The sequence below is a fragment of the Giraffa tippelskirchi genome, chromosome 1 (genome assembly GCF_054371585.1).
Source record: "Giraffa tippelskirchi isolate mGirTip1 chromosome 1, T2T-mGirTip1v1.2.pri, whole genome shotgun sequence".
Lineage (NCBI taxonomy): Eukaryota > Metazoa > Chordata > Mammalia > Artiodactyla > Giraffidae > Giraffa > Giraffa tippelskirchi.
In genome coordinates, this window is record NC_137275.1 from 45,359,076 (window position 1) to 45,386,149 (window position 27,074).

Here is a 27,074-nt window from a genome sequence, read left to right on the forward strand (position 1 = left end):
CTCACACAGGGCTGGGAACAGTCTGGATTCCCACCAGCCACAGTCAAAAATTCTCAAAATACACAGGGCCTTGGGTGGAATCCTCAGGAGGGTGTTGTCTTCCTGGTGGGGCTATGTCATCCCTAGACTGAGGCTGCTCTGGACCAATCCTTTCAAAGGAACAACATGATTCCAAGTAACTTAAATACACACCAGGAAAAAAATTTAAATCCAACATTAGTTAAAGGAATACAACAAACCCAAGCAACCAACAACCTAAAACACAATACTCAACATCCAATTAAAAACAAAAAAAAACCTATCAGGAATGCAAAGAAGCGGTAAAATATGACCCATAACTAAAATAAAAATTTTAACCAGAGAAAGAGATAAAGACATGACAGATATGACAGAACCACAACATAATGCTGTTAAAACACCTGTCATAAACACATCTGAGAAGTTTAAGATGGCAGAAGAAAATATTATCATGATGAGAGAAATGGATATAAAAAGTCACAAACAGAATTTCTGGAGATGAAAAATATAGCATCTGAAATGAAAATATACCAGCTGGGGTAAGCAGAAGAAAATATTAGTACTAGAAGATACAGTAATAAATATTACCCAGAGGGAAACAGAAAGAAAAAACAAAAACAAAAACAAAACTGAACATAGCACCCGGAGAAGGCAATGGCACCCCACTCCAGTACTCTTGCTTGGAAAATCCCATGGATGGAGGAGCCTGGTAGGCTACAGTCCATAGGGTCGCTAAGAGTCGGACACGACTGAGCGACTTCCCTTTTACTTTTCACTTTCATGCATTGGAGAAGGAAATGGCAACCCACTCCAGTATTCTTGCCTGGAGAATCCCAGGGAAGGCGGAGCCTGGTGGGCTGCCATCTATGGGGTCGCACAGAGTCGGACACGACTGAAGCAACTTAACGGCAGCAGCAGTAGCAGCAGCAGCAGCATCAGTAACTTGTGTGACAGTACCAAGCATCTAACACAAGTATAACTGTAGTCACACAAGGAAGAGAGAGGGAGAACAGGAGAACTATTTGAAGAAATAACAGGTGAGAAATTTCCCAATTTAATACAAACTGTTTAAGTCCAAAGACCTAAAAACTCAGCAAATCCTAATCAGAATAAACATAAGGGAATTATGTTGAGGCACACCATAGTCAACTTGCCGAAAATCAGTGAAAAGAGAATAAAAGAAACCAGAGAACAAAACAAGACACTATGTTCAAAGGAATTGTGAATGACATCAGACTTATCATCAGAAACTGCACAAGACAGAAGACAATGAGAGCTAGCATTAAAGCGCTAAAAGAAAAAACGGTCAATCTAGAAATCTTTTATCTAGATAAGTACCTTCTAAACTGAAGGCAAAGTAAAAGCTTAGCAACTCATCACCAGAAAATCTGTACTATGAGCAATGCTGAAGGAAATTCTTTAGGCAGAAAATAAATGATACCAGATAGAAATCTGGATCCACACAAAGGGAAGGAAGCACAGACAAGTGGTAGATATCTGGGTAAATATAAAAGACATCTTTGGGACTTCCCTGGTGGTCCAGTGGCTAAGACTCTGTACTCCCCAATGCAGGGGCTCAGGTCCAACCCCTGATCAGGGAACTAGATCCCATATGCTACAGCTAAAAGCCCGTATGCTGCAACTAAAGATCCTGCATGCTGCAACTAACACCCAGTGCCATCAAATAATTTTTTTAAGTTGCTTTTTTAAAAAAGACATTTTTGCTTATTTAAAGCAAAAACAATATCAATATATGCTATGAACTGAATGTTTGTGTTCCCCTCTTCCAAGTGATGGTAATAAGAGGTGGGGCCCTCATGACTGTGGAGGAACTCCCCTAAAACAAAGACTGCAGGGAGCTCCCTCCTCCCTTCCACCATGTGAGGTTACAGCAGAGACACACCTACCCTACCAGCACTATGAGCTTGGACTTTGCAGCCTCCTAAACTGTGAGAAATAAATTTCTGTTATTTATAAGCTTCTGAGTCTCTGGGATTTTGTTAAGCAGCCTGAAGAGACTAAAACAATATATTGTGAGATGTGTAACACACGTATAAGTAAAATGTGTGACACAGCAGCCAAAAGTATAGAAGGGCAAAATGAAAGTGTACTGCTATAAAGGCTCTTACATTATACACGAAGTGGTATAATATTATTGGAAGATAGACTGAGAATTTAAAGATGTGTGCTGTAAAGCCTGATTAATCACAAAAAATAACACAGAGATACAGATAATAAGACAATAGTGGAATGGAATGATAAAAATGGAGTCTAAAAAAATCCAAAAGAAGTCATGAAAAGAGGAAAAAAGAAATAAACATGGATGGGACAAAAAGGGAAATGAATAGCAATACAGGAGATGTAAACTTAACCATATCAATAAATACATTAAATGTAAATGGTTTAAGCATCTCAAGACATATACTGGCAGCCCCAACTATGCATATGCTATCTAAAAGAAACCCACTTTAAATATAAAGACACAAATAGGTTTAAAGAGGATGAAAAAAGACATATCACATAGACTTTACTTAAAAGCAGAAATGGCTATATGTCTATCAGACAAAGTAGACGTCAGAACAAAGAATATTATCAGAAATAAAGAGAGACATTTCATAATGCTAAAAGGTCAATTCTTCAAGAGGACATAACAATACTACATATATCTACATCTAGTCTGAAGCCTCAAAATATGGTGAAACGAGAAATGACAAAAACAACAGAAGTAATTACAGTCCAATATTTGTCTCTCAGCAAATAACAGAACGGTAGGCAGGAATCAATTAGGATACAGAAGACCTGCCAATACTACCAATCAACTTGACCTAATTGACATTTATACAACATTCCACTGAACAGCAACAGAACAGTCATTCTTTGCAGGTATACATAAAACATTCATCACAGCAGATCGCATTTCAGACCATAAATCAAGCCTCCATACCTGTTAGTGGACTGAGACTATACACAGCATGTTCTCTGACCATGGCAGAATTAATGATAGATTATTTGGAAAAATCCTAGTAGTTGGCAAATAACACAACACACTTCTACATCATCACAAGGGGAACAGGAAAATATTTTGAACTGAATGCAAATGAATATTTAACACCTCAAAACTTGTGGGATACAGCTAAATAAAACAAATTCAGTAACAAACTCATCTTAGGGTATATTTTAGCTGAACTGAATCTATTTGGTAATGATTAAATATGGGTGGCTGTTATTCAGCATTATATAACATGGCTTTACATAATGGGGCTTAATTCACTGATATTTATTGATACTCTCTTTAAAAGGCAAAGATTTCTGCAGGCTGCTACCAGAGATAGGAAGAAAGAAAACATGCAGTCCCTTAAACTGTCAGAAAAAATGCAGGCCTGGACCCAAACTCCCAGGCCAAGCTAGAGGGGACATGAGGGCCATGTAAGTGATGATCCTGTGTGACGGTGGAGCCAGGCGGCTTGGCCCAGAAGCTGGTGCTGGAGCGAGCAGCGGGGATACAGACGAGGCTCAGACAGTGCTTGGCATGGCAAAAGGCAGGGGCAGGAGACAGGTTCAGCAAACAGCTAGTTCACCGTCAGCAGAGCACAGGCATCTTGTGGAAGGGGATGCCTGGATGGGACTGGACTGCAATGGCCTGGAGGAACCCAGAGATGGGACCTGGAGCCAGAACCTGAGTGTGGTCCTGGACCTACTGCTGAGCAACCAGAGGGCCCCAGTTCACCCCACTCCTTGGTGAAAGAGAACGAAACCATCCCATTTATCACTCAGCTGCTAGGGAAGCAACTGTGACGTCCACATGGTGATTGAAGTGCTATATTCACATGAAGGTGATGGTGCTCATGGCTGAAGGTGGACAAGTGGCCCAAGGCTGCGGGAAGATGGACCAAGCCCTGCTGGTGTGAGTACCTGGTGAGAAGGGAGAGGGCGTGGACAAGAGGCCACGGGAGCAGTGCAGGCAACGAGCACGGCCTCAACCCCAAGGATGTAGCAGAAGCACAAGAGAGAGGAAGCAGCCTCTGTGACCGACTGAGAAGGGGACAGACAGCCAGGATGAAGGAAAACTGAACCCAGTTCTAAAGCAGTGGATATGTGGGGAAATTTCACTCCCAAACAAGGAAGTTAGAAAATACAGTTGTTCTGGTGAAAAGGCATGATGCTTCTAAACAAAACTTCACCCATGTGATAGGACAATGCTGACTCAGGGAGGAAAAAAATCTTGAGAAGGAAAATATTTAATCCTGGAAACTACGCATCTACTCTAAAAGCATCTGACCAACAACTTTTAGATACAATTATACAAATGCCATTGAGTGAAACACTGCATCTGAGTTTGACCGTATCACTTCTAACATCTATACATTTTCATGCGTGTCCTAATTTTATTTGAGGCTGCAAAAATTCACACGTGAGGACACCACAGTGAACTTACTGCTGTGCTGTAGGTGCACCAGATCTCAACAGCAAATAAATTTTTGGCTAAACTAACAGAGCCAAAGCGAAGAAAAGTGAAAAGATCCACATGGTGGTTAGAAAAAAAAAGAACTGTTACTGAGTTCTCTGCTTAAAAAAAAGAAATCATTAAAAAAAATCATCAGTCAGGAAAGCCTAATCACCTGAACCCACCTAACACAAAAACAGAACAGAAAACTACCATCCTGCAATACAGTATAAGCGTTATGTACGGGCTGTGGACAGTGAATGAACACAATGCCAACTGGTGCCTCAGGATTCACTCACTACCTGTGGTGACCAGGCTGAAAAATACAGCTTTATTTCACTCTGGTAGAACCACCATCACAAACTTGGCCTGGCTCACTGTGTGACAAACAAGATGATCATTTTTCAAAATGATGACCAGAAACTACATTTGAATCCTGTCCATTGAAATTAGCTTACATTTGCAATTCAAATGATTTCCAGGTATGATCCAGCACCCAAAGTGAAACTGGCTTCGACCTGACTACCTTATTCCAGGCAATTCAATGGGTGAAGGTTTGCTGTTTCGTGAGAAGGAAAAGCTTTTCCAAGCTTACCTAAGAGCTGCTTAGAACAATGTCTATGATGTGTCCATTTATAATTACTTCTAAGCCAATCACACGAGCTATTAAAGGCCTGTCACTAGAGCTTTTTGTTGACATACTACATTCTTGCCCAGACTCAGCACATGTAGAAAGTGTATGTGTAGAGAGAAATTCTAACTAGCATCCTGGGAGTAGTTTACTCAACTTCCTTGCTGTAGTATATAAAACAAACCTCAAAAGGCAGTGAAAAAGGGGAGGGGAGAGAGAGAGAGAAACATCTGGATAGGATCCAGAGGACTCACCCGTGCAAAGTCAAACGCATATCTGTAAATAAGTTTAAAGTTTGTAGAATCATTTAATAATGATCTTAAGTAATCCAAAGTATTTCTGAGTTTTTCTGTTGTATCACATCTAGAAAAACAGAATAAAGGCAAATTATAACCTGAGTTTTTTCTGATGTGGGGCAGTAATATAAAACACAATCCCAAAAGACAATAAAAACCCTGGAGTTGGAACACGTCCTCAATGAGCTTTTTTTCCTATGCTTTTTAAGAAATTTCCAATGTACGGAAAAGCTGAAGGTCCTGTAAATAAGTACCCACGTGCCCATTCCCTGGGTCCACCATGAACACTGTCACATCTGTGCTCTCACATACAAGCGCTTTTTTCTGTGCTTTTTCAAAGTAAGTTGCCAACATAATGCTTTACTCCTAAATGCCTCAATGCCATCATCACTCTTAGTATCCTAGAAATGATAACTTTCTTAACTAATATATGACTCACGTGCAGATTTCCCAATTTTCCCCCAGCTCCTGTTTTCCATGTGAGATCCAATCAAGGCTTATGCACAGCTCTCAGGTGTCTACTCCTTAGTCTCTAGAAGGTACAATCTCATTTTTGAAGGGACCAGACTAGTTGTTTTGGAGAATCTCAGATAATTTTCCTATGATTACACTTAGATTAAGCACTCATGATAAGAACACTCCACGCTATGTGCTTCTCCTCCCATGAGGACAGTCCATTCCACTACTGGTGATACTAAGATGACTCATGTGGTGAAGGTAGTACCTGCCCATCTCCACTTAAAAAGGTACTCTTGGCCCCTCTAAATGGTGTGTAACCTCGAGGATGATACCTTGAGACTGACAATCCTGTTCCTCAACAACCTATCACCAGGTGGGTTCAGCATCTGTTATGATCCCTGCCTAAATCAGTTTTACATTTGAGGATGCAAAATGGTGATTTTTCTAATTCTATCATGCTTTTACACTTATAGGTTGGAATTTTTCTATAAAGAGAGTTCCACTCACCACCTTTCTAAGTTTTGGACTAAAGGACTTTTGCCTTTTACTCAGGGTTATTATCTGTTACTGTCCTCGTTCTTTATGGTGGACAGCTGTCCCTCCAGTGTCCTTCTGACACGTCCCCACCATCCGTCTCTGAGCGTATCCTCACTTTCTGACACAAGATATTCTAGTTCACTTTGTACTACTCTCTCTACCCTAGATTTGAAATCAGTTATTTCTCCAGGAAGCCCTGGTGATGACAACCTGTTTTCACAGGTAAGTGACACACTGTTTATTTTTCTCGTTCAGTCACTCTGTCGTGTTCGACTCTTTGCAACCCCATGGACTGAAGCACGCCAGGCTTCCCTATCCTTTACCATCTCCCGGAGCTTGCTCAAACTCATGTCCATTGAGTCGGTGATGCCATCCAACCACCTCGGCCTCTGTCATCCCCTTCTCCTTCTACATTCAATCTTTCCTAGCATCAGGGTCTTTTTCTTAAGTAGCATCACAGTCTTTTTCTTAGTAGACTATTTGGCTATTTTTACAAGCTAACTTTCTTTTTTTTTTTTTTTTTTTTTAATTTATAAATTTATTTATTTTAGTTGGGGGCCAATCACTTCACAACATTGCAATAGTTTTTGCCATACATTGACATGAATCAGCCATGGGTTTACATGTGTTCCCCCTCCTGGACCCCCCACCCACCTAAGCTAACTTTCTGTTCCTAATAGTTAGTCCTTAAAATTGAGAACCAAGAGTCATCATTTTCACTGGCAATATTAAAGATTTTCAATGCTGGATGTGTTTCTTTAGGTTTCCCTATAGAGCTTTTACCTCCTACCAAGTATAGATAATACATATTACAAGTATTAACAATATAAATACTTTACATACTTTATTAAACCACAACCTAGTTCATTACAGAACACACTGATTTATTTTCACCACTAAAATTGTGAAATTTTTGCAATTTTTTTGTAGCTATCTACAAAAAGCTTCCCATGATCTATTGAGATGATAAAATATCTAAAAGTCAAACGTTACAGTAAATGTTTCACGTCTATGAGTTTACAAGAATTTAGACTATCCTTCTTGATTTCTTTGAAAACTTAAAAAGATTAAAATTAGGCTAACTTTAGAAGTCAGAAAAGGCTTCTTTAACGGACTGACTTGTAAGTTGAGAGCTGAAAGATAAGTGGAAACTAGATGTTTTTGGAGAGGAGGTCTTTCTAGATTAAAGGAATAGTATGCATAACGGTCTAGCAGCATGCCAAGCCTAAAGACTAGAAGAAAATCATGTGACTAGACTGGGTACAGTAAAAGGGAACGTGGTCCAAAAAGAAGCTGCAAGAGAAGTACAGCCAGACCATAAAGTTTTTGTGGTCCACAGTGGGGTTTTTTGTTTGTTTGGGTTTTTTTTTTAATACCTAGAAACAATGGAAGCCACCTCCTATCATGAGAGTTACCATGATCAGGCTTCCATCTTGAAAAGCCCACTCTGGATCTCTGTGGGAAAAGGTTAGGAATGGGGGGGGAAAGACACTGATTGATAGCCTGGTTAGACAGTTAGTGCCAGAACCCATAGGGTTCATGGAGGCTAGAAGGATGCATGAGAAAGCAGTACGTGGGAACCTGCGAGGCAGGAGTAGGAGCAGAGCTTACTGTGTATTGGGCTCTCTACTCTACGGTTTGATTTTCTTATCACAGATATATGAGTAATATCTTATTAGGAGTAATATGGGGGAGGAGTAAAGAGAAGAAAAACAGCTAACCCCAAAACACCTAAGGCTGGAATTCCCCTCTTCATTTGGAAAAAAGGTTAAGGACCAAAACCACAGGAAAATGACCAGATTTGGGCCAGCTGGTTTAGTTTAGTTCTGCCCAATGAAAGGAAGAAGAGTAGTTGCTTGTTTCAACAGATTCTAGAGCAGGAACCACTGCATAGCTGAAAGAAAATAATGCAGCTGCAAGGTGAATGTGAAGTTCTACAGCAAGCTGGGGAGTAACTCCAACCAACACCGGCAAAGATGTCCTGACACTGCAAGACACACAGAGCTGGTCTGGAGAGTCACACATAAAATGCCCAAAGTAAACTTTCACTTCATGTGTCTATTAAAGAGAGATTAGAGATGATGCTGTCAATAAAGAGTTTAGTGTTAGTGTTAGTTGTTCAGTTGTGTCCAACTCGTTGCGACCCCACGGACTGTAGCTCACCAAGATCCTTTGTCCATGGGATTCTCCAGGCAAGAATACCTGAGTGGGTTGCCATTTCCTTCTCCAAATAAAGAGTTTAATTTGCTTTAAAAGAGACCTGGTCCCGTAGAGCCCATGGACTAACCCCCACCAGGGATCCAGGCCGCTGAGTCACCCTGTCCGAGCCGTACATTGCCATCTAGTGGCCACTCAACAAGGTCATCTGCAGACGGCTCCGTTCCAACAAAGATGGAAGAAACAGGCTTGGCCCGAGACTTCGGAAAGCAGCCATATCATTCAGCCCATTTCCCCCAGCTTTCCTGTGTACCACATACAAGAATGAGGTAGTCACAGAGTGACAGTGCCATGCTGCTAAGGGGCATCATTTGCCACAAGAAAACATGCACATATTGTGGAATCACTGCTTATTTGAACTATGCTGCTGAAACACAGTCAGAAGTAACAAGAATGAGGATAATCTTCAAAGGTTATAAACTCAAAGGTAGTTCTCTTCTATCACCCAGGGAGAGCCTTCACCCCTTCACTCAGTCAGCCCAAAGGTATTTTTCCAGCCCATCATCAGTTCTATGCAAAGTTAGCTACAAGGCTAACATACTTTTTTGGTTTTGTTTTGTTTAGCTTAAATGCTCTATAAGCTTAATTCATCAGAGGTCTTAAACCCACATGCTGGAACAAGACAAAAAATAAAATAGTCAATTAAAACAAGAGCTGGGAATTTCCTGGCAGTCCAGTGGTTAGTACTCTGTACTTTCACTGCCCAGGGTATGGGTTCAATCCCTGGTCAGGGAACTAAGACCCCACAAGTCACATGGCAGGGCCAAAATAAATAAGAGCTGTGCCTTCTCTAAGAACCATCGCAGGAGCCTGGAGATCAATGTTCCCTTCCCTACCAGCTGCTGTCGCTTCTTCCAAGAATCACGAAACACAGCCCTAGAGAGGCCAAGCACAGAGCTCCTCCAGACAGCATCCAGGAAACTGATTTCTGGGTGCCCCACATTCCATCACTTCAACCTTCTTGGTTTTAGGGACACTACCAGAGACATCCAGGAAGTGGCAGATTCAAAACTCCCTGGTTCTAAAACCCCTGGGCTTCCTACTTCAAGCATGCACCCACAGTACAGTAACTTAAAAAAAAAAAAAAATGTCTTTTTTTACACTTTAATTTCCACTTGAGTCCAAAAAAGTTCACTTGACAGGTTTAATAAACCCAAAAATGAGAAAAAAGGAAAAACTTCCAAATAGAAGACAAAATAGATCATTCAAAAGATGGACTATTTTCCATCTTTAGAAGCAATAAAAGACTGGCCTCTGAGTTTTCTTATTTATTGGGTGCAAATACCTTATAAATACAAGTAGCATAAACAGAAGTGACCTTATTACTTTTGGATGTTTTGGCTGAACATTGCTTCCAAGCTCCTGCCTCAAATGGACTTTGTCTTGTTCCTGGCTTTTGTTTCCCCAGGACCTAGAATTCCGTGCTTGGCACATCACTGCCACTCAAATATTTGCTGAACAAATGACGGATCTAGGGAGGCAGGAGGCAGAGGGGGGTGGAAATTCATAAAATTTGAAATTGCACTATTTTCGAACTACAAAGAACCTTAGAGGTTATTGTGAGTAATCATCTTCACCTCATTTTTTTTTTTGCAGTGGATCAGGTTTGTTACTACACAGTGAAACACGAGGACCGAGCGGCAGCATTCTCTGGGAATCCACCTGCCACCACTTGTGTCACACAAAGTGTCAAGCAGAGTTCCCGACAAAGAGCTTGTGGCACCCCCTACCCCGAGAGCATACGTGCAAGGCCTCTTTCAGGAAACTGCACAGTTCAGTTCCCAGACAGTGTGATCCTCAAAACATGAGCAAGGCCTTGCACTGGGTAATATTCTTCTGTAAAGGCAAATGTAAAAACACATCTATAACTATACAAAAATGGGATATTATACCCTCTTAAGACAAATGAAAATGTGCCTGAAAAAATGTTGATGGTACCTCCTCTAAAGCCTTGAATAAAATCTTGATTTAACCTTGCATTCATCATTACAAGGATACTTAAAAACGAGCAGCCATCCTGTGTTCTATCCGGAAAGCAACAGAGAGAGGCAGCGAAGAAAATGATGCAAGAGTTAGTAGGCTTAACATCATGAGGGGATGTTTCCCAACAGGACGAACACAATCCTATAAGATCCCAGAGACTTAACCCCAAAATTCTAGAGCGTGCTGAGGAAAGTGTATTTGCAAAAGGGTGATTTGGCTTTTACCTAAAATGCATGTGTCATCAGATAATAGTTGTTAGAGGAAGAATGTGACTGAAGAATCAGAAGCCTTAGGTTTTCTTCCTATCCCTAATCCCATCACAAATCACATACCCCTTGGAAGCCTCTGTCTCCTCACTTGTAAAATGGGCAGGATAAAGTCTGATCTGTCAAGGTAGGTGTGAGGATCAAATAAGAGAACAGTGAAAAGGCCTCATAAAAGTGTACTAAAGCACAGTGAAAATAAAGCATTGTTACCAACGACCAAGGGACAATGATATTAAAAGTTGACAAATTTCTAAATTATTTAAATAAAACCATTAAGCCATCTCAATTCCAATTTTAATACAAGTCTATTATTCCTACTTAAAGTAAAGAGAAAAAGCCATTCCAAGTACTTTAGATCAGTTATTCAATACTATCCTAAGAATTAGCACTTCCTCTTTTAATATCATTTGAAATGTTTCATCATTCACCTCATTTGTACCTTTCAGTGGATAAAAGAATGACAATTTATGTTTTCCTGAGTGAAACTCTTAGCAAACACACACACGTAAACACACACAGAGACACACATGCATGTAAGCACAAAGTGAATACATAAAACCACTGATTTTTTCCTCAACTCTGTACCAAGTAACATGAACAGAATCTTTATTATTATTAATTTTTAATCACTAGAGTAATGAAATTTTAAATTTTCACAAAGCTAATGTGAGAATATATCGAATAAAAGAAAAATATCTTCACTTCTAAGTTATACTTTACTCAACTGTTCTCAGTAACTACAAACCAGATGCTAACACTATGATTTTAAACCTATGCTGTCGATAGTAGCCACTAAACATACACAGCAACTGGGCACCTGAAAGGCAGCTAATGAAGACTGAGATGTATCATACATGTAAAATATACACCAGATTTCGAAGATTCAATACGAAAAAAAAAAGTAAAATAGCTCATTGATTTTTTTTTTTTTAAATATTGATTAATGTTAGAATGATAGGATTTTGGATATTCTGGGTTAAGTAAAATACATTAAAACAAATTTTACCTGTTTCTTTTTTCTTTTTTTAATGTGGCTATTAGAAAATTTTAAATTATATATGTGGCTCACATATATGAGAAAAGGATGACCCATTTCTATTGAGATGCTCTAGAAGAATACTAAAATAAACAGTGTACATTATATAAAAACCTCAATTGCTAAAATTTATCCATAATAGCCCTCCTCCTCATATGAAAACGGGGCTTGGTCTTCACACCTGTGACCACAGGTGAAGCCTGCCCAGACCCCCAGGCTTTCCTCCAGTCACCCAACCCAGATGAGGTCCCAGAGGGAGGCAGTCAGCCAGGGGAGAGCAAGGACCCCCACTCCCACCCCCACCTCAGGGCAGCCTCGGGACTTACTGTAGAGAAGTCATTCCTTTTAACCATTCCTGTAGAGTAAAATAACCCATATTTTGTGCATCCAATTTCCAAGCTAGGACAAGCATAACTACCTGTTTAAAACAAAACAAGCAGGAAGACCAATCAAATCAGGAGAATAGATCTCAGCAATTAAATACATTAATATCACACCAAATGTTCACAGTAGTTTAGTCACTGAACTATGAACAGGGTAACTCCAAAATGAGTTTTAGTTTGGCAAACATCTAGAAGTTTGATAATTCAGTCCGCTGACAAGGGTTTGGGCAAACGTGACTTCTGTTGATGCCTGATGGTGAAAGTATAAAGGGATTAACCTCTCCAAAGGGTGGCTCTGCAGTATCAAGACTGGAACCAGCAGTTCCACCTATGGAAGTTATCTCATAGATACACCTACACATGTACACAAAGCTGAACAGGCATCAAGACTTACTACAGGACCATTTGTAGTAGTAAAAGACTGAGAACAACCAAATACCTACTAATAAGGGACAACTTAACACACCTTTGCTAAACACATTCTATACAAAGGAAAACGATGTTACTATTGAGACAAATGAAGTGGAGCCATCAACACAAATATGGAACAGGTTCCAAGATTTAAGTGAAAATGAAGAGAGACGTGCAGAACAGAGTGTTAAAACCCAAAAGGTAGGTGGTGGGACAGACAGTGGATATCATATTTGTAAATTCAACTCTAAAAGGGGGGAGGTGATTTTAATGTAGCCCAACATTACACGTCTATGGCACTGTGCCTGCAGCGAGCACAGGCTGAATAGACTGCCACTCAGTCACTTCTCAGTGGGCACCATCCTTGCTTTTAGTGGATCTTCTGAAATTCTGCTGATATGAACAACTGTGACAACTGGTTTGTGGCACTACTCATCACTTTTTCACTTAGATGTTTTAGAGAAAAGAGTGGCACCAAGATAGTTATGGTGAGTTTAATAAATACCTGAAGGTATAAAAGACAAAACTGCATTTCGAAGACGCCTCCAGCTGCAAGCTCTCCGGGGTTCTTACACAAGGACAGAGCTGAGGCCGTCTGGACTGGGGAGAGAGGAGGAAGCCCTCCCACCTCATCTACCTCAAGACCCAAGACAAGATGGGGAGTAACTTAAAAACAAAGCATGCCATTCCTAGAGAGGTGAAGAAGTGGGACAGGGCCTTCCTAGGACCAGCCTGCCACTCTGCAAGGCTGGCAATCTCTGGACAGTCACTCATACAGAAGGGAACTCGAGTTCTCAACTGGAGATCACACATACCCGGAACGGCTATATGTCTACTTGTTGTAATAAAAAAAGGGCAATGGGAAGAAAATACATGTTTCTATAATACAGTTGGCTGGGGACAAGCAAACATGGCATTTGGCAGGTAATCTCATTTCTTTACACCAGAAGAACTGCCCCACACTGTTAAAACTACAATCTGGGTCAGATGGTGCCCAACTGAGTCAGATGATGGTGACAGTGAGAAGAAATCAGGGTGATATAAAAAAATGAGGCAAGCCAAGACCTGGAAGCAACCTAAATGTCCACAAACAAGGGAATGGACAAAGAAGATATGGTACATACGCTGCTGCTACTGCTGCTAAGTCGCTTCAGTCGTGTCCGACTCTGTGTGACCCCAGAGACGGCAGCCCACCAGGCTCCGCCATCCCTGGGATTCTCCAGGCAAGAATACTGGAGTGGGTTGCCATTTCCTTCTCCAGTGCATGAACAGGAAAAGTGAAAGTGAAGTCGCTCAGTCATGTCTGACTCTTAGCGACCCCATGGACTACAGCCTACCAGGCTCCTCCGTCCATGGGATTTTCCAGGCAAGAGTACTGGAGTGGGGTGCCATTGCCTTCTCCGATGGTACATATACACTTTCTAATTCAAATTTGATATGTTCTAAAACAGTATCTATACTCAATCCTCTATTAGAAAGATTAAATATTCCACATAAACACTTGTTAAGTTAAAAAAAAAAACAAACAAAAAGTTATGGCAAAGGAACACACACATACAGTATGCATGTAATGTGGCCAAACAGCCAAAGCAGGTATCACAATGGGAATTTCTTTACACAAAACAGACCTTTCCCTAGGACAGCCAATAAGAAGCTAACTAAAGAACTTCATTGTTACCTTAGTAAATGAAAGCTGACCTGAATTTTACAAGCCTGCTTAAATTTCATAAGCTATAAATATCAGGCAAGGCAAGGGTTTTAAATACTTTAAAGTGCTCACTTATCAATACAGATAAGCCTTTAAAAAACTACTTCAGTGTTTGTTTTTCAAACAATTTCTAAAACTGGGATGTACCCATAGCTGATGGCTTATCAGATTTACTTAACATTTTTCCCTTTAAGTGATGAATAAAATAATAAAATTTCTATTAGTGGCATCTTAAATTGAAATACAATAATAAATACTTTGGAATAATAGTCTGAATTGGGTCTTTTAGACTTCTATGTGATTCAACATTTCAAGATTATTTCTATTCCTACAGAAATGGAAAACCAAAGACTCATAATTACCAAAAAAGATAACAATAGCAACTATTTTTTATTGAGTACTGGTATTTGGGGGCTTCCCTGGTGGCACTAGTGGTAAAAGAATCCACCTGCTAACGCAGGAGATGAGGGTTTGACACCTGGGTTGGGAAGATCCTCTAGAGTAGGAAAAGGCAACCCACTCCAGTATTCTTGCCTGGAAAATTCTATGGACACAGGAGCCTGGCGGGCTACAGTCTAATGGGGCCACAAAGAGTCAGACATGACTGAGCAACTGACACACACACACTGGTATTTGGGGGTGAGGAACTTTAACGAGCTGGGCCTTGCTAGTTTTTTTGCTTAGAAACAGCTGCAGCACTCCTCCCACCCAACAGGCCTTTCTCCCCTGAGAGCAGAGGCCCACTTACTCCCTCTGACACCTGCAGCCTGACACTTCCCAATCTCCCCACCATCAGGCCCTGCTGCCCACCCCCTGATTACATGCTGACTGCTGTTCCCTGGGTAGAAACTTGGCACTCCTCTCAGAGCCAGCTCACTCTTGCCCCTCTTATACTACTCTCCAGAAAACACTTGTCAACCTTAGCCCATTCCCTGTCAGAAAACTTCCTTCTTAAAGTCAGTGAAATGTTCTTTTCTGGCTATGGACGAGATTAAGCAAAACACTACTGACCCAGCTGTCCCCAAACCTTTGCACCAATCTGGATAATGTATCAAGACATCTGAACTAGAAAGATGGCTTAAAACTCAACATTCAAAAAATTAAGATCATGGTATCCATCCCATCACTCTATGGCAAACAGATGAGGGAAAAGTGAAAGCAATGACAGATTTTACTTCCTTAGACTCCAAAATCACTGTGGATGGTGACTGTAGCCATGAAATTAAGACACTTACTCACAGGATGGAAAGCTAGGACAAACCTAGACAGCACATTAAAAAGCAAAGACATCACTTTGCTAACACAGTTCTGAATAGACAAAGCTATGGTTTTTCCAGTAGTCATGTATGGATATGAGTTGGACCATAAAGGTTGAGCACCAAAGAATTGATACCTTCGAATTGTGGTGTTGGAGAAGACTCTTGAGAGTCCCTTGGACTACAAGATCAAACCAGTCAATCCTAGAGGAAATCAACCCTGAATATTCATTGGAAGGACTGAAGTTCCAAAACTGGCCACCTGATGCAAAGAGCTGACTCACTGGAAAAGACCCTGATGCCAGGAAGACTGACAGCAAAAGGAGAAGAGGGCAGCAGAGGATGTGATGGTTAGATAGCATCACCGACCCGACAGACATAAATCTGAGCAAACTCCAGGCGATAGTGAAGGACAGGGAAGCCTGGCATGCTGCAGTCCATGGTGTCGCAAAGAGTTAGACATGACGTAGCAACTGAACCACAACAAACTGAACTCGATCACATTAAAATTAAAAATACAAGGCAAAAATCAGTCCAAAGGCTCTTTAGAAAATTTAAAGTGTTACTGGGAGGAAGTGGGGAAGATGTAGGCATAGAAATGGTAACAAAAGAATTCTAATAAAATTTCTTTGTGAAATCTCCAGGAGCATGACATATCGGCATGGGCACCATGTTATCTCACCAATACTCTGATGAAAGGGATGATCCCTTGGGAGCTCTACCAGAGTATAAATTCATTGAGGATGTAAGAAGTATTTGTTAAACTGGGGGCTGTAATATTAAACTGTATAGCTAACGAGCCAGGGTATCTGTATAATTTTTCATTTTACACTAAGACAGATGTGGGAATAGGAAAAATATTCAATAATAACATGATGATAAGAATTAGGCAAAAATAATTAAGTATGTAAAAAACTTCTAATTGAATTTTTTAAGGGAAATACTTAGGGCTTTTACACTAAAAACAATCACTTTCCAAGCTAAATTCAACTGGAAGTGAAGGAGCTGTGAAAAATCCTTGATAATTACAGTCTATTTAAAACTCTTATAAATAATTAATTATTCAAAGTCCTGGACAAACTCTACATTAGGCTGGAACAACTACAGAGGACAAAGATACACAATGCCATCAGTCCCCTAGTTATCTGTCATCGAAGGTACACACGCATACACCACTTTTTAAATGTCTAGTTTAGTTACTTGATTAGTGAAATTAAAGAAATTAAGAAATTAAATGAGAAAAAAAAATTACTAACTGTAGTTACACCACATCAACTGCAAAAAAAAGTTCTGCTTTACAAACCAATTCAGAATGGAACTTATTTCTTAGATTGCCTCATAAAAACTAACATATCCTTACTTCTTTACTGTTGCTTTATTTGTTGAGAGACAAAATCAGATCAACTGATTTGTCCAAATTAGTAAGTTAGACTTACATTTTCTGGCTCGACACCAATGTCTTCACAGAATTTCTCCATGCCTTCAGGACCTACAACATCATCAGTACCTGTGATGAAATGCAATTTATATAAAGTAAATCTAACCATGTACAGATACTATTACTACTACTGTAGCATTATACTGTTAAAATACGTATTATTAAGATCAAATAACACCTAAAGACCATAAACCCTTTCTGAAGGAAGAAATTACCAAGTATAAGTTGAAAAATATTCTGGAATTTAAGTTCTATCTTTAAAGGATTCTGCTTTGCACAATCATTTACATCAATTTATGGCCAAGTCCTTCAACCTACAAATAGATGTACATATAATTGATATCTAAAGATAAGGTTACAGGTATTCAATTTCTATTCTTTAAAGTAGCTTAAAAATCTCTATTCTTATTTTGATAATAATTTCAACACATAAAAAAAATTTTGGAAACACAGTAAAAAACCACATAATATTCTTTATAAACTTAACTGGGAAGTAATATAATTGTTTCTTTTATACAGAAAAAAAAAAATCAAGCAGTCTTCTTGTTCTACACAAGGCGATAATAGCCCTTTCTTCACATTCCATGTTAGCTCTCTCTCTTCCCGAAGGAAATGTCCACACATCCCAGCTCTATTGCATTCCCACTCATTCTTCAACCATGGCAACTGTTTTCTGTTCCGCTCCCTCCATGGAAACTCCCCTTACCAAGGCCACTAATCAGCTCTAATCACCACATCCAATAGACACAGTCCGTCTCTTGTTTTATGTGGCTTCCCTGGAGTAGCTGAGATTATCCTTCTGTAGTGTCTTGGGTTACCACCTGAAATGGAAGGCCTCATCCCTCAGTTCCCCCTTCTCCTACATTCTCAAGAGCCAATCAATGATCCAGTATGCTGCCAATTTTATTTTCCAAATATTTCTTAATTGCTGACTTATTATTCAGACATCATTCTCTCACTTAGATGACCACAGCAGTACCCTCAGGGTCTCCCTATTTCCAGAGCCTCGTCCTGCTCTGACTCACCCTGCACAAGCCACCTGGAAGGTCCACCTCAAACATAAACTCCATCCTGGCTTAAAATCCTTTGATTTTAAGCTCCCTACTATCTCTGGATGAAGTCCAAAGTCTCTGGGATATCAAATAAGGTTCTTTATGATCTACTGCCACCCTGCTTCTTCAGCCTCATAACTTTCCACCTTCAAATCAAGTTTCCTGGAAATAAAAGAATCAAATAAATATTGCTGAATGAATAAAAATTAGGATCCAGAAATACCTGCCCATGGTTTGCTCCGCACACACACCCTAACATGTGGTACTACTACATGGTACTTGTGGTACTACTCTTGTGGCCTCAGTCCATCTCCCTCTCCCCTCTTCTCGTGTGAGCTCCTTCCATCTTGAAGATGGGAACCATACAGGCAGTCCTCCCAATTCCCCACCCCCACCAATGGAGGCAGGTCAGGTAGTCCCCATGCAATGCTAGGAATACTTTTCCCACATTTGCATCAAGTCCCAGTTCATCTACCTCTCCTTCTAAATTCCAATAGAGTAAGAGCTATTTATTCTTCTTATAACCTCAACCTACTACCTTGGCATGAAGTAGTTGCTCAATAAATTTTACTGAATGAATGGATGGATATCAGAATACAAAAATCACTCTACAATCTTTCACAGCCTTCAGGTGTACCAAGCTGCCAAGACAGCAGAATCCATCTAAATGCCTGTTTTATTCAAATATTATCAACTGGGCACATCCTAGAGCTATTCACTGTAGAAGTAGCTGACAAGGAAGAATACATGGTCCCTGCCCACCAAGATTGGAAATAAAGCACAAAGTAATAACTAGATCACAAAGTATAATAAGGTGGTTGTTCTCAACAAAGGGTGACAATTAAAACCACCTTGCACACTTACTGGTCAGTCCCGTGTCACTTCTCTCTTCTAGTCCTTGGCTTCTCTTAAGATCCACACTCAGGCTCTTCCACATAATCTAGCCAGAGCAAATACTTTTCCTGCCTGCTTTATTTGCCTTTTAATCACAAATGTGCTATTTCATCACAAATAATTTCGTTTCACATAATTCAAATCTGTTACCTTTTTTGGGACTTTCTTTTTTTTTCTCCTTTTATTTTACATGTTTTTCAATGTATCCTTAATTTTGTCTAATTACAGGAAAATCAAATAAAACTTTACTTAATTTTTAACTTAGTTTTTTGGGCAACATTAATCCATACAATGATATGAAATTTCAATTAAAATTAAAACTGAAAATAAAAGTGCTAAAAAGCAAAAGTTTTCCTTCTAACCTTCTAACCTTTCCCTACACCCCAGAAGAATTTCTCTAAAAATCCTTCCTCAAATAAGTTATTTTATAGAATTTTAGCTACAGTACATATATACATATTTATTTCTATAAGCTTTTCAGGCAATTCTCTTTGGCTTCTGGTACACAACAATCATTTCATCTTCAATGAATGATTGTTTTTGCCTCCTCCTTTCCTGTGTTTATGCCCCTTCTTTCTTTCTCTTATCTAACAGGATTAGCTAATAACCTCCCAAAACAATGGCAAATAAGAAAGAGTGAGAATGGGCACCCTTATCTCATTCTTAACGCAAACGGGAATACAGTTAGCATTTTATCATTTGGGTCTGTGTGTGCTTCCCAGGTGTCTCTGTGGTAAAGAATCTGCCTGCCAAAGCAGAAGACCCGGGTTCAATCCCTGGGTCAGGAAAGGAAGATCCCCTGGAGGAGGAAATGGCAACCCACTCCAGTATCTTTGCCTGGAAAATTCCATGGACAGAGGAGCCTGGGGGGCAACAGTCCATGGGATCACAAAGAGTCAGACACAACTGAGTGACTAAGCACACACATGTGTGCAGATACCTACTTGTGCACACTCGTGTATATTACACAAATGATATATGAATACATTCATATGGTGAAACGTTCAAATAGAGAAGTCCAAGTGAAGTAAAGAGAAAGCTTGCCTTCCTCTTTTCCTTACCAGGCAGGCATGTATTCTCTTGAACCATTTTGCTATGTATTTATGTATGTGCAAATATATAGTGAGATGCAGTTCTGAACTTGTTTATCTACACACATGGTTCAGACCGTATCCTGCTTTATTTTACCATCTGGTAATCTTCTTGTGAAAACACCCAGCTGATATTCTGTACACTACTCCACTGTAGGTCACTGTGTGTGTGAATTCCATGTTTCGCAGTCCTTATCCTCATTCCACTACCATAAAGTATTTGGGGTACGAGATTAAAGAGCAATGATATCCGATGGAAGTATCCATCTATTTCTAGCCTAAGAGGTTCCGTTTGTAGGAACAGATGAGTTTTTATATCTACTGAAAGGACTCATTGGGAGGTGGTTACACAAAGCTGAGGGAAAAAAAGGCACTTTACAATCTTGAAAAATTTTTGTCTTTGGTTTCTATACTTCGTGATCTAAAAAAAAACCCCTCTGTCTCTGCTACCTACTCCTGAGCCTAGCAAGCCACCTGCCCTTCCCCGGCCTGGGCACAGGGCCTGGGGGTCTCCCAGCTGGCTGTCCCACTCACACCCCCTCCAACCCCACCTCCCCTCCCTGTCAATGCTCATCACAGCAATGGCACGTCTCCATTTGTCTGTTTACCACACAACAAAATGAGCTCCAAGCACAGCACTTCGGCTGTCCACATGCACCCCGCAGCCTGGCATGCATCAAGCCCACAGAGGTTTGCTGAGGTACACTGGGCAGCGGTAACATTAAGTTTCCCATGCTTTTTTCTTTTTTTTTCACATTTTATGCAATGCCATTGTCATATTACTTATATACACTTGCATCTGTGTATTTTATAAAAAGCAAAGTTTTAGCAGCATGTTTGCAATGGCATGGCTCATATTACTTTAATATTTTATCCTAAAAAAAATTAAAATAGAGCTTATCAGTTAACAGTACTTAAAAGCTACTCATAATCCTGTTATCTACAATAACTTTTCCTTTTTTCTCATTATCATTCCCATGCACACATTTAGATCTATTTGTAATCACATTGTTCATTGGGCTTATGGGTGTACTGACACTAGACTTATCATTTATCTGTAGAATTGAGCAACCTTAATCTAACAAAAGGGCTTCCCAGGTGGCTCAGCGGTAAAGAATCCTCCTGCAATGCAGCAGACACAGGTTCAGTCCCTGGGTCGTGAAGATCCCCTGGAGAAGGATATGGCAACACACTCCAGTATTCTTGCCTGGGAGATCCCATGGACAGAGGAGCCTAGCGGGGTACAGTTCGTGGGATCACAAAAGAATCAGACATGACTTAGCGACTAAACAACAATCTAACAAACAGGCCACTGGCCGACACAAAGTGGATTAAAAGTAGGTTTGAGGGAGATGGTTTAAAAGCTATGGAATGCCCTAGTGATATGATACTAGAGGTACATTTAGAAGGTAGATATACTGACGATAATCTAGAAAATAGCGGTCCTCCCACTTTCACTGCTATTTTAAGCAGGGGCTCCTAACTAAATATATTTAACTTTTTCATGAGGGCCCAAGACCATCATGGTACAGTTTCCATGCTGCATCACTGGGGCAAAAGGGGCCACACCGTCTCCTTCACCGACAGCCCACTGCTCCTGATCCCTAACCTCACTTTGGTAAACCAAAACACAGCTCTGCTAAAGGACCTAATTCAAAGCAGAGATGAAGAGCCTACAATCAGGACTTGCAGAACTTCTACAACTCACATGTGTGAGCGTCAGTGTGACTTAAATGTTGGCACTTGGGTACTTGCTCTCACCTCTTATTCTCAGATATATTTCAGAAGGTGAAAGCTATTATATAAATTATTTATGTATAGCTGGTTATTTTAATGAAAAAGAAATGAGATTCCAGCTTCAGACAGAGGTCTAAACAAAACACTCCCCCAATCTTGCCCTCAGCTGCTGCTGCTAAGTCACTTCAGTCATGTCTGACTCTGTGCGATCCCACAGACGGCAGTCCACCGGCTCCCCTGTCCCTGGGATTCTCCAGGCAAGAACACTGGAGTGGGTTGCCATTTCCTTCTCCACTTGCCCTCAGCAACCCTTTTTAAAGTCAGAGGACTAGAGTACCACAGCACCAAAGTGAGTCAACCTATAACCACAGAAAACAGGACAAGAGCCCCAGTCGAGGGAGTTTCATTTATCAAATCTCTGAGAATCAGAAACTGAGTTGACAGGGATTTTAAAAGGCAAGAGGCTGTATCCTAAGAGGTGCAAAGGAGGGCTAGTCTCAGGCTAAGGGAGGGCAGAGGGCGGAGGGCAGGGCAGGAGATGGAACTGAGAGCTCTGGGAAGAACAAAGGTCCATCCGTGTCCTGGGACCGCACCGCCACGGCCCCCTCCCGCCCTGCACTCCACTCTGCTCCGTGTAGGGAGTCGACCCAAGGCAGGTGGCCCTCTCCCAGGGAACACAACCACCCACAGGGGAGGGCCCGCATCCGGGCACCAGGGCCTGCAGCCTCGCTCTCTGCTCCCAGACCAGCCCAAAGCACAGCCTGTCAACCTTCCCGGGGCCCCTCCCTATGTTTTTCCCGAATAATACTGATCTACAGTTTTTATTCATGTGGTTGGGATATTAAAAAATGAAAGAAGGTGCCAAGTGGGGCTTTTAGTTACTCCCAATTTCAAGCCAGCAATCAAGGAGGAAAAACTGTACTGTGTTTCCTTTTAAAGGAAAACAGAAGTGTGGCTTCTACTATGGAAAAATTTATATTTGCTTATAAAGGAAGACACAACAGTATCAAAATGGCTGTGCGATGGTGGTGGGATTAAGTGTACTTTTTCTGTTTAAACTTTCCTTCTTATAATACATGTCATAACAATAAATGTGAACCAATATAAGAAAGCAAGAAATTTTCATAATCAAAGTGACAGGAACACGAGAAAATGCTCCATCACTCAGATCCAAGTACTGAACACCTGGAAATGTGCCAACTACTTTCACTAGGAACAAAGTGTCTTCAAGAGAGTCATGTTTCAAGATGTAAACATGAAAAACAGATAAATTCTAATACTATGTAAGTGTTTACACTATGTGTCCGTCCCTGCAAATAAAACCCAGCTCAAATTAGTTCAAGTGATGAAAGAGAATTCACTAGAAAGATACTGGGGTAGCTCACAAAAATCAAAAAGGCTACAGGAAATCAGGATCACATCCTTTCAAGTCTACCACCAGAAGAGAAAGAGCCTCTTCTTCCAGTTTCAATCTGAAAACCCCAGGACATTTTATCTGATGGTCCTGACCTGGGTTACCTGCCAGCCCCAGGAACAATCTCTGTGGCTAAAGGGGGCATAACTTTTATCAGAAAAGGGTGGGGTAGGAGGAAAACACTGGCCTCAGGAAGAATTCTCATTCTGATACCCAAGAAAAGGGCATCAAAACCAGTTATGAGCAATGTCCTTCCTGTAAGGGTACAAAGAAGGCTATTAAGCTAATTAAGCTAAGAGATGTACCATTTGCTTATCAAATGGAAAAATGGAGAAAAACACTCCAGGCAAAGGGACCACTGTGAGTTAGCTGTCTTTTCTCCCGCAGGTAGTAGGGGTTTTTAAGTGGGGGTAAGGGTGTAGTGGATTGTTAGGGAATGACATGTGTGATCTGCTCTTTTTTTTTCAAATTAGACAATAGGCAACACATAGACCCTGATTAGGAGTAGAGACTGATATTGAGAAAATCGGTTTGAAGGTCACTGGAACTGTTAAGTGGATATGTTATGATAGAAATTTGGTGGGGAAGAGGAAAGGTAAAATAGCCTTCAGTTCAAACTATTCTGACAGTTTTTCTTTTCCCCTTTTTTTACACCATACACAGCCACAAAAACAAACAAACCTTTTATTTTAATATTATTCAACCAGTTATAATAAACTGCAAAAATGGGATTGGTTTTAAGATATTTTAAATGACAAAACCAACACTGTCTGCCAAATGATCTTTCAAAATAGAGACACAATATAAGAAATTCCACTGCACTACATAAAGGTTCAAAGCAACAAAGCTTATTTTAACTTGGACGCATGAACCAAGCAGCCACCCATTACCAGCATTCTCAACAGGTTTCCTAGCAATCCAGAGTATTTCTCCCAAGTACGTTTCATCTTTTCAGTTCCCTTCTAGTGTTCTGAATTCTTTGGCTTAGCTGCTGGCTATAAATAGAATCTTTGGTGATTTGTTTCAACTGTGCTCCCTCTCGAAAACAGGAAGACACACATACACACAGACACACACACACCAAATTCGAAAAGAATTCTTTTAATTCTTTAGTTTCCTCTAAAGTACTCTGTATTTTTATGAGGCTCAGCCTTAGGTGATATGATTACCTACCTGCATATTCATAGAACCATTCTAAGCACCTCTTACTTGAAAAGGCTTCTTCTTCAGTCTTTATTCTAGTTGAATCATATTTTCTATACATGCTAGAAATTGAGAAAGGAGTTTTAGAAGTTATTTGAAGATACTGAGTGTTTTTAAGTAACAAATAGTTTCTATTATTTTACCCGATCAGATACCTAGTTAATAGGTATTTCACATACATTTAGAATATTCCAATTCTTGCATCTGGAAGCGTCACCTTTAATAACTATAGTTTTAAACACAGTAATACCTAGTATAGAATTAAATGGGCTCTTAATACAGGTTCTTCTCTGATGAACAAATAGCTAGTAAAAGCTGAACAGAACAAGTATCTGACATACACTTTTCAATAGTGAGATGCAGCAAGAAATGTCGCTCGTGTTTTCTTCAACTGAAGACCCTAGAATTCAATCATGTTCCTGAATTAAGTTCTCCTGATGCCCATGTCATCTGAGTCAAGCTGGGCACAGAGCACAGTATAAGGAAGAACCTGGCAATAGTAGAGACCTCCAAGGAACTTGTTAAGCAAATGAAAAGAAACATCAAATTATGAACAAGCCTCCAGAGGTAAAAACCTCAGGAAAAAGAAATAGAGAGAAATCCTGGCTCCTGCCCTTCTCCTGGCATGTCCCAGCCTGTGGAACCAGTGCTTAAGCTAGAGAACTGAGTCAGCAAGCACAGGGCCTCCTCCTGCACTACTGTGACCCTCGTCAGGAATTCCTTATCTCATGATGTCATGGGGCTGAGGAGCAAGACATTCCCTACTTGGGGAGGGGAAAAGAAGCAGTATTATTACAAATAGTGATTTCAATAGAAAAGTTGTAAGTTTTATCCCTTATTTATATATGAACATTTATGAATACAGCTTTTATTTACATAACGTATAATATCATACATAATTCTTTTGAAGGGAGCATTTATTCACGATCAAGACTTTCACCAGGATATCTGTATATACTGCTAATTAGAGATTCTGGGTTTTCGTACCCAAAAATCCCCAAAATATGTTATAGGGTATTAAGATACTGAAACCACAAACCACTAGTTTTGTATTTCCTCTATAAAAAGCAGCCATACCACCTGGAAACAAAGGTGGATACCGGCCAGGGGTTCAAACAGATTTGCTCTAGTCCTGAGTTTGGACATTTCTATCTCAGCTCAAAGTCTGTAACTGGTCAATTAACTAGACATCTATGTAAGACACTGTAATGTCTGAATTACTTGACAATATTCTACCTAAAAAAATGGACACTGGAATAACACTCAGAAAAAAATAAATAATGCATGCTACTACATGGAAGAATCTCAAACTATGCTAAATTAAAAAAAAAAGGCATTTCACATAAAGGTTCACTTAATGTGAAATGTTCAGAAAAGGCAAATATGAAGACACAGAAAGTAAATTTGTGGTTCCCTGGGGCTGGGAATAAGGACAGAAGTGGGCATCAAGGATCTAACTGGGGTGAGAGAAATCTTTTAAAACTGGTTTGTAGTGATGGTTGCAAAACTCTAACTTAGTAAAAATGACTGAGTTGTACACTTAAAACTGTACACATTGTGGTATGTAAATAAAGTTTTTCCAAAAAAGACCAAGAATGAAACTCAACCAATCATCCAGCTATAGAATTAGCTCCCCATGCCCTGGGTGACCAATGAAATGCTATCAATGAGAGTACCTCACACCTTTCTGCAACTCAACTACCAGTTTTTTTGTGTGTCTTAAAACACGGTATTTTTATGAAAAATAATTCTAGTTTTAAAAATAGTAAGTGAGAAGAGGGGCATTATTTTACATTTTTGCAAATGCTTTAAAAATATGGCTTTATATTAAGACTGTTCCGTTCTCATTATCTGTTTCTACATTCAGACTGTTGAGATATACTGTTCTGGTTGAATCAGTGAAGAAAATTCAGCCTTGTACAGACTGTAAACTGGCTTTATCACGCTAAAAAGAATTTAGACTCCACTGAAAAAATACTAAGTGCTACATACAGTCATGCTATGTGATAACTAGAATTTAACAATTCCTTGATAATCATATCTGTACCACCAAATGGTCAAGGAGCTTGGTTTCATAAAGCTGAATCACTGATCTAAACTGTGTTGGTGATTATCTTCTAAATCACAGCTACAGTTTTTTCAGATAATACTTTCCACTCATTTGAGATAGGAATAGTGACACGATTTTCATGTTCTCAGTTCATCTCTCTAACCCTCTAAGAGTTGTAGTATATGAAACATCACAACGAGAAAGTAGCAGAAAGATCTCATCTGATCCCTCTGATTATCAATATGGCAATTCAGGCCACATCAGTGAAGTGAAATAACCTACAGAGCTAGAATGGAGGAAGATAGAAACAGGCAGAAAAACATAAAACTACGATGTTTGTTCATTGTTTAAAAATGAGAGAGAGAACAAAAGTGGCCATTGAAATCTGGCTGAAACAGTAAAAATGTCTAAAATAAGCAAACCTAATGGACCTTGGGAGTTACCAAAATTAGCAGGTCACTTGTCTGAAAGAGAAGTGGTTTCAACAGTCTTGTTTTTCATGGTTCCTAACAAAATCCTCACTCTTCAGAGAAGGAACGTCAGCTCAGCT

At 40.0% G+C, this 27,074-nt stretch overlaps 1 protein-coding gene across 26 annotated transcripts in view; it reads right to left on the minus strand.

Annotated features, from left to right (window-relative positions):
• The window catches only part of DCUN1D4 (defective in cullin neddylation 1 domain containing 4), an 84,291-nt gene that overhangs the window by 12,624 nt on the left and 44,593 nt on the right, over positions 1-27,074 (minus strand). For 18 of the 26 annotated variants that reach the window (XM_081590229.1, XM_081590174.1, XM_081590221.1 and 15 more), the window contains 4 exons: positions 24,445-24,536; positions 17,082-17,152; positions 12,214-12,305; positions 5,348-5,456 (listed from right to left, as the gene is read on the minus strand). In XM_081590229.1, coding sequence (XP_081446355.1) covers positions 5,348-5,456; positions 12,214-12,305; positions 17,082-17,152; positions 24,445-24,536 — 364 coding nt within the window. Of the gene's footprint in view, positions 1-5,347; positions 5,457-12,213; positions 12,306-17,077; positions 17,153-24,444; positions 24,537-27,074 lie in introns of all 26 variants that reach the window. The other 8 variants (XM_081590184.1, XM_081590282.1, XM_081590213.1 and 5 more) reach the window with 1 other exon arrangement.